General features: G+C 38.3%; 1 protein-coding gene across 1 annotated transcript; it reads left to right on the forward strand.

The window, feature by feature from the left end:
* The first annotated feature begins 3,701 nt into the window (after positions 1 to 3,701).
* On the forward strand, positions 3,702 to 6,428 carry hmgb1b (high mobility group box 1b). Its single transcript, XM_085796022.1, has 5 exons — positions 3,702 to 3,866; positions 5,000 to 5,155; positions 5,279 to 5,424; positions 5,524 to 5,698; positions 5,858 to 6,428. The coding sequence occupies exons 1-5, from the start codon at positions 3,843 to 3,845 to the stop codon at positions 5,984 to 5,986; spliced, it is 630 nt and encodes a 209-aa protein (XP_085652148.1). The 5' UTR covers positions 3,702 to 3,842; the 3' UTR covers positions 5,987 to 6,428.
* Positions 6,429 to 8,396: the final 1,968 nt, after the last annotated feature.

Here is an 8,396-nt window from a genome sequence, read left to right on the forward strand (position 1 = left end):
ACCAAGTTATAACACATAAAAATACAAAACAATGTAGGCGTGATTCTGTTAATTATTATACAATACCTGTGTGTATACCTAATGCTACAATATATTTGGTTTTGTAGAAGTGTACCTGTCCACACTGCTGGCTCCCTATGATTACGAGGAATTGCTTTGGCAAAGAAGAATATATACTACACAAAACAGACACAAGTAATATGTCTTATAGCTACTGAAGTCTACATAGAGTTTATGTACTGTAGGCTAAATCTTGTATGCCAATGCTAACCACTTACATCAGTAGACGCACAAGGTGTAGGCTCCCTGCGCACTCTCTCATTAATTGACCGACCTTCGCCGCAAGGCCCAGCAAATGAATCTTCTGACTGGAAACATTTTTAAAAAATGGTAATGCAAAGGGGGTACTAGTTTATAACATGACGGAAAACTGTACATTGAATGTTCATATTATCATAAGTGGCCTTCAACATTTATACACTTTACTAGACCTACATAGCTTGAAGTGTCCCAGTGCTGGGGTTATAACATTAGGGTCAGGGACAGGAAATGACTAGACTCATAAAGAAATGTAGCTATGTGCTTGGAGATGGAGAAGAGATGGTATAGGCTGTGGTTACAGGTTAATTGGAGGATGTGGTGTAAGATGAAGGACATCATGAGTGACCCTAAACACACACAGGACTCTCACAGCTTAGAAGAAGCAGCCACAGTAACAGGCTCATTTCCCTGACCTGCACAACAGAAAGACTCAGGAATATTCCATCATTCCTGCTGCCATCAAGATGCACAATGACTTTTAATAATGTTAGACTACATCTTCCATTTTTGAAATCATTTCACATAATGTTCTCAGTCATATATCATTTTATGATATTTAAGCTGTTAAAAAAAATTGAATTTCCCTCTTGTGCACATCTGGGCAAATTGAAACGTGGGCAACATATTTGTTTGGTGATTTTTTTCCCTCTATTCTAATCCAATTTACTTCACTTACCGGTTTTCTGAATCTGGCCGGTACCCTCCGTCTCCGAGACGACTGGCGAAGGGAAATGCTGCAGCTCGCCTCATTATCTGACTGAGAAACCACAGTAATTCAAAGGGTTTAGGCTACAACAGAACTCTCAGCAACCCATGCTCCGTATGCTATTTACGTATGCTTTATATTATAAAAAAAATAAAATAAACATAACGTAATGTTACAACTACGTTACAGTACAATTATATAATGCCACGAGGGCTGTCCAGATATTTGAAACAGGTCTGGAGATATTTAGCTAACGTTAGTTAGCAAATCTGTAGCCTACCCAAGACTAAAATTAATTCAATTAGGACTAAATAACTCGGTAATTGATTTATATACGGACAATCTACTTACTTTTTCCGACATTTTTTTTCTTTTTATCCATTTTCAATACAAGTGTGTCAGGTCAGTGAAAGTGTGGGTGTGTGTGAGGTACGCCCACTTGTTTATATCTGATATGCTCCGCCACTGGCTCCATCTAGTGGCCGAATTAAGAAATTGGATTTGCGTTAATGCTCCTTTAAGGCCTTTCTTAGGTGCATTCAGGTTCACAAGCTGGCTTCCAGCACAAGTCTATAAATGATGCTGATGTTCAGTGCTTACACGTGCATCAGCATAGGCATACAATTATGCACAAAACTCAACATGCCTATTCAAAAGTCAACCAGAAGCCCATCACACTTAGGGCAGAATCATATTCAAATTCATCCCAACACTGGTTGCTCCCTACAAATATGCAGCATAATAACAATGCTAGAATTCAATTGGTTATATTTTCCATGAAGTGACTGTGCAACAACAACTAAAAGTTATTTGTAAACTGAAGTTTTCTAAGATATTTGACAATTTCTGATGGATAATTGTTGTGTTTGCATCCTTACCACAGAAATGGTGCCATACAGTCTTATTTTTGACTCATTTTTAATTGTTGAGTTGTGGGTTTTTTTTGTTAACGATAACGTTCATTTTAATTTGAAATACTGACTTATTGCTATTAAGATGAAAGTATTCAGAGAAACAAACAAATATGAGGGGGCAGAGTTTTTTTTAGAAGTGAAAGGACAAAATCAAAACCACAAAACTCACAGTAGATACAACGAAAATACTGTGATGTGAATGGAGCATAAAATGGGGAACTTAATGTGACATTTTCTGCATTAATAGCTATTTACAAAGCTATAAGTGAAAAAGTGACTTTACAGCAGTCAAATAAATAGACAATGGAATTATTCCAAGCAAATATGTACTTTAAAACAATTTTGCACAACATAATGGGATACATCTAGCATATTACAGTAAACCAAAAATGTAAAGGAAATGTGAAAAAAATAATGTGCAAATCAAATAACTTGCCGTTAATACAGGCCCCAGATAAAAATGATCCCAGCAGGATGTTGTAATGCAAACCCACAACAATTGAATACCCTCTGTAAAATGCTCAGCAGGGATTTGTTAGGAAAAGTAACCAAGGTCATTTATTCATTGACCTTTGGCTAAGTACAATTATTTGACGTTGAAGTTACTGTGCAGACTAAAGCTACTTACATGATAACTTATTGTTTTATAGGCTATTTAATTACCAAACATTATGTGTAAGTAAGCACGTCCACTCTCCCCTCCTTTATTAGTTTAGTTTATTTATTTCATTCGGAGCATAAAAACAAAAATAAAACTCGTAAAAAAAAAATGACAATACTGTAACTCTTGAATGAAAGGGGGCAGAAAGAAGTGAACTTATAATGTCTACCCCTTGTCACAAGAAATTAATTCACAAATTAGATAATATGCATCCAAGCAAAGAAGAAATGAAAGTAGAAGAAGAAAAACATCAACAAACAATGTCTACAACAAAAGTAGCATTAAATAAGTTGAAGTAAGGGCTGCAGCCCAGCCATCTACTCATCATCCTAGTAAATTTCTAGGTATGAAACATTGAAGTGCTACATGTAGTAGCCTATACACATACATTTAAATTTACCATCACATGCACACATACATATAAATACATAAACACATATCTAATCTGTCTGTATATAAACCCATACAAACAGACACACATTTTCACACAGGCCTACAAGACATGTATATGTGTACACCTAGCCTAATAATGTCAGTAAATGACTCTACACCTTTATGCTCTACACTGGTTCCTGGTAATCTATAGACACAGCTCAAGTAGGCTACATTTTTTGATTTCTCGTTTACTATTTCCACAGTTATAATTTCTATTATGTTATTGCTGTCATATTACTAACAGTATGTAATAGGCTATTACAAACAAGGCACAAAATAAAGGTTTCATTCTAATTTGGATCAACTGAATTTTAACCGTGCAAATAAAAAGTGAAAAAATAAATTACAACATAATTCCACCTTTGCCATGAACAACACTGAACACTGCCTACAGGTTAAATAACAATAAGCATACCATAAGTGTTATGCTAATTCACATTTTAATAGGCACCTGGTTACATCACAGCTGTTACTTTGACTAAGGACAGGAGCAGTTATTCCACCACACAAGTCTGCACATGTTTAAGTCCCATATTCACTCTGCTTCCGTGCATTTTCACTGTCACTAGCACTGACTGTTTGTTATTCAATTTTAGCGCCATCGCCCCAGTCGTGTTTTGCACAACCAACCGTACAACCAGCGGGGCTGAGACACGCTCTGTCCAATAAGATGCTCCAAGGAGTTGGCGGCAGCCAATGTCCGACAGCCGGAGCCCGACGCTCGGGATAAACACACAGCTCCCGTGAGCCTGAAGACCGTGCATCAACGGAGCTTTTCGTCCCATTGTTTGAGACACACCGACACATGGCTTCACACAGCGCTGTAGGGGTAAGCTTCACAAGTACTCACTTATCAACAAAGCGGCTAATGTATACCTGTTTGTGAATGAAACTGTGTGCAGCGATGAGTTTCGCGCAGTATACATCGGTGTTGTACGTGTTTAGTTGCATGACTGAGCTGGATGAGATGCTAACACAGGAAAAAGCCCCTACTGGTGTGTAACACAGTCTTGCTAACTTCACTACGTAGTTACCCAACACTGACACTGAGGCCACAGATAATAATAACGAAATAACTCTCCCAACGACCCAGCTGGTCATTACGCCTGGGTAAGCCTGGTGTGTCAGCAGCTAACCCAGGCGAACTCGTATTAGCCTGTTAGTTAGCACGGCAATGGAGGCGGCTCTGGCCGTGCCGCTCATGATAAAAGCTAATGCTAGCTAGAAGGTGAACAACTCCACACTGACTGGTACTGTGGCAGTCCCGGGTCCAGGGATGCAGGCAGAGCATCTTTCTCCGAGATCCTCGCTACTTTCAGTCAAACTTTAAATCCAGTAATCTGCATCACAGGCCATGTAGAGGCCGCCTAGTGGGCTAGAGGGAGAGGAGGGTGTTTGGAAACAGCCCAGAAGCCTTTGTTAGCACTGCAATCAGCCATTTTAATAATCGTCTCCTGAAAATGAGCTCTGTGGCAAACCAGCCCGCTACAGCTGGCTAGGCTAACTTAGCTCAAAGCAAAGGGTACACAAAGCAAGAGGCAGCCACAACGGCTAGCAGCTAGTGAACAATCAAAGGCGGTGGGTGCTAATGCTAATGTATGCATCTGAAACCTCAAACCGGTTAGCTGGATGTTAGATCAATGCGATCCTGTTAAATCACATAACGCCGAGTGGCTTTTTTCACCAAGTGTGCCCCATATTTATGTGTGTGTAGATGTATCCTGGAAGGAAAACACGAGTAAAATAATTTGTAGTAGATTTTAGTATTAAAAGAAGCATCATGTGTGCCTCTGCATACAATGGATCATCTGTCACCCCCTCCCCCCAGATTTAAACAATAGATGGGACTGACAAAGCAAGATATAGACAGTTGATTAGCAGAATATGTAGATATTTCCTCTATGCATGAGTGAACTTGGGACACATTCACATGGAACATATTTATTTTTTCTCTCTATTTAGAGGGCGAGGGTGGTGAAGGATCCAAAGAAGCCGAGGGGCAAAATGTCCTCATATGCCTATTTTGTGCAAACATGCCGAGAGGAGCATAAGAAGAAGCATCCTGATGCCAGTGTCAACTTTGCAGAATTCTCCAAGAAATGCTCTGAGCGATGGAAGGTAAAAAAAAAAGAAAAAAGAAAGCATTTATTTATTTTTTCCTTCCTATCTGTGAGTCCAATTATTACATTCTCGTTGTGTATGCAATTTAGATTTTTAAAGCTGCTTTGTGTTTTCCCAAAGACAATGTCACCTAAAGAGAAAGGCAAGTTTGAAGATATGGCCAAACTAGACAAGGTGCGCTATGAGAGGGAAATGAAGAATTACATTCCCCCCAAGGGCCAGAAGAAGAAGAGATTCAAGGACCCCAATGCCCCCAAGAGACCGCCGTATGTACCATAATCAACTTGCTCCACACTAGTATGTCTTTTTTTTCTCACTAAGTGGATTATGATGGCTTAAACATGGATATATTTTTCTCCCCACAGGTCTGCATTCTTCCTGTTCTGTGCAGACTTTCGCCCCAAGGTAAAAGGTGAGCATCCTGGACTCACCATCGGTGACACAGCAAAGAAGTTGGGAGAGATGTGGAACGGCTTAACTGCAGAGGACAAGCATCCATATGAGAGGAAGGCTGCAAAGTTGAAGGAGAAATACGATAAGGTTAGTAGAAATCGTGCAATTGAAGCAAGGCTTATTTTTGCTAATTTGACAAACTCGTCCTTATTGTTGAGTGAGTCGATCTTCTTTGTTTTGAAGCATGCAAAAAGCACAAGTCTCTCTGTAGTAGTAGTAAAAACACCTTTGACTTGCATTCCACAGGATATTGTTGCTTACCGCACAAAGGGCAAAGTCGATTCAGCTGCAGCAGCAGATGATGACGATGATGAAGACGAGGAAGAGGACGGAGAAGAGGACGATGACGAAGATGAGGATGATGATGACGAGTAGAGTGCATCAGAATGGGACCTGAAGTTTTGTTTATGCCATATAACCCTAATATACTCAATTCACCATCTTGAAACAGAAGTCAAATTGAACAAGAACATGTGTATATTTAATGTTTTTAAGATGTACAGTGTTATGCTCCTTTTTTTGTAAAGTTAACACTACATATCTTAAGTTGAGATTTTCTAGTGGTAGCTCTTTATCCCTGCCATATTCTGTAACAATTTAGGAGGACTACAAATCAGTATGAAAGTAACTAGTCTATAGGTGTTACAACTCAAAAATGAGATTTCTGAGTTGGTAGTGTATTTTTCTTTATTTTGAAAAATATTTTTTTATGTGCTGTCCCAATGTCTTTTTATTGTTCTTTGAATACCACTCTAATATCAAATGCAGCTGTCGACATTCAAGAATGTCTTCAATAAAGGTCATTTTTTTTAAGAAATTTGATTAGTTTTTATTTTGTTTTTTCCTTTTTAATAGTAGTTGTCTAAACATCTCAACATGGAGCACATGTATTTATCAAGAACACACATGAATAATGCAGACACCTTGGGCTTTGAGGCTTTTTCATTTAAAAACCTGTGTCTGAGCAAGTTAACATGACATCTTTTTAATCACTTCTGCTTATAAATTAACCAGTGAGTTGCTATTTTAAATTTGAAACGGCTAGTTGGTGTTAGTTCTTTTTTTTTTTTTAGTGATGCATTGTAAGTGTATGTGGTGTGTTATTCTCAATAAACCATATTTTCGTCTGGATTTAGGGCAACATTTGACCACCAAACCAAGAAACTGGCAACATTACATAATGTAATTGAAGTTGAATATGTTTTGGTTTATTCTAAAAATTAATCTCGGTGGCTATGATGTGGAAAGTTAATGATTATTTGCCCTGCAAGATTATCACATTTACTTGGAAGTTAATGTGTCTGTGTGTATGCAATAATTAGTATCCCATCTTTTGCAAAGCTTCCACAGTTATTGTTTTTCCCCCAAATTCCCTAGAAACATTTACAGTATTGTGGTTAATCACTGTACTGTAGTTTGTGTAATCCAGAAGGTGGCGCCATTATGAAGACAGCTCTGAAAGTGAAAGCAGTTTAAAGTTTAAACTGAATCATTTACAACATTTACGTCCACATACAAGGCACCAAATAAAAAATAATATACTGTTGCAGTGGGGATGTACATAACTTTTCAAACATTTGATTGTGAAAGAAGAACTTTGCCCTGAGCTCTGCAAGCACAATCAGCCACACTCAGGTTTCTATTTAAAGCATAGTCTAAAAGAGTTCATCGTATATTAAAAGAAAGTAATTGTATTTAAAAAGAATAGCTCTTCAGTTAAAATGTTATGCAAAATAAAACATGGAGGTGACTCTCCTCACAGGTCAGGAAACCTGCCTGTTTCTATAACTGATGGAAACACACAAAATAACAATATTACATTACTGAAAGGATCCATGTCAGTCCATTCCAGTGACACTTACTAACAAAGCAAAAAGCAACTGCCCATGTCAGACATAATACTGCTTGTTGACAAAAAGATCAATCCCAACTGCTGGTAGAGTTATAGTGACCACATCCAAAATGAAGTGTTGGGCATTTATTTTAGTTTTACCAAAGAGTCCTGAGAAAAGTCCTTTTGTGTTTTGTGTGTCCACTTCCCCAGTGAGTCAAGGCTGAAAGCCTTTGTGATCTTTCGCTGCAATACATTTCCCTTAGCCTGTAATTGGAGACAGCCTTGCAGTCACGGTGGCCTCGCAATCACTTAAAAGGGGGTTCACATGTCTATTTATCAGACTGTTCTCAGCAGTGTAGCCATTTGCCATACAAAGGACTGTCCTGCTTCTCAAAAGAGTTTGCAAATATGAATGAAGTCACAATGGTCTCCTTTCAGTAGTTCTCACACAAAAACAAGCCCTTTACAAGTAAAAACTTTTTTCACTATAAACCGTGCATCTAACCACAAGTAATCATTTCATTTTCAATACTTAAATTAGATTATTTTTGACAATGCTAGGTAGGTAGCCCACTACTATTACACTAATCTGTTCATGTAAATTTGATTTTAACATTATGTGCTACAGTGACATGTCAGCCCTCTTCTGAGACCTGTGATTCAAAGCTGCAGTTTTTTTTCTTTTTTTCTCCTTTCACTCATTGAATGAATGCTTCACAGTCTCTGAATGAATCCCCCGTCTGACATCCAGCAAGAAAGGCTCCCCCTAGGCTACCTTACTGCAGGCAACTGTTCAGAGAGTCCATTTCATCTCTACATTGGGGAACCGCAATAGCAAAATCCATGGAGAGAATATAAAGCAGACTGATTCAACAAAGCATAGCAGGATGTATTATCATTGCTTTTTTTTTTTTACTTCCTATGAATTGGGCTCCTTTTCTTAAGAGAGCA

Source organism: Trachurus japonicus, chromosome 13 (genome assembly GCF_045865225.1).
Source record: "Trachurus japonicus isolate A0001 chromosome 13, Traja_1.0".
NCBI classification, from domain to species: domain Eukaryota; kingdom Metazoa; phylum Chordata; class Actinopteri; order Carangiformes; family Carangidae; genus Trachurus; species Trachurus japonicus.

Coding starts and splice junctions, on each gene's coding strand:
- hmgb1b (XM_085796022.1), top strand. CDS start 3,843: ATGGCTTCACACAGCGCTGTAGGG. Junction 5,156..5,278: donor AATGCTCTGAGCGATGGAAG/GTAAAAAAAAAA, acceptor GTTTTCCCAAAG/ACAATGTCACCTAAAGAGAA. Junction 5,699..5,857: donor TGAAGGAGAAATACGATAAG/GTTAGTAGAAAT, acceptor TGCATTCCACAG/GATATTGTTGCTTACCGCAC.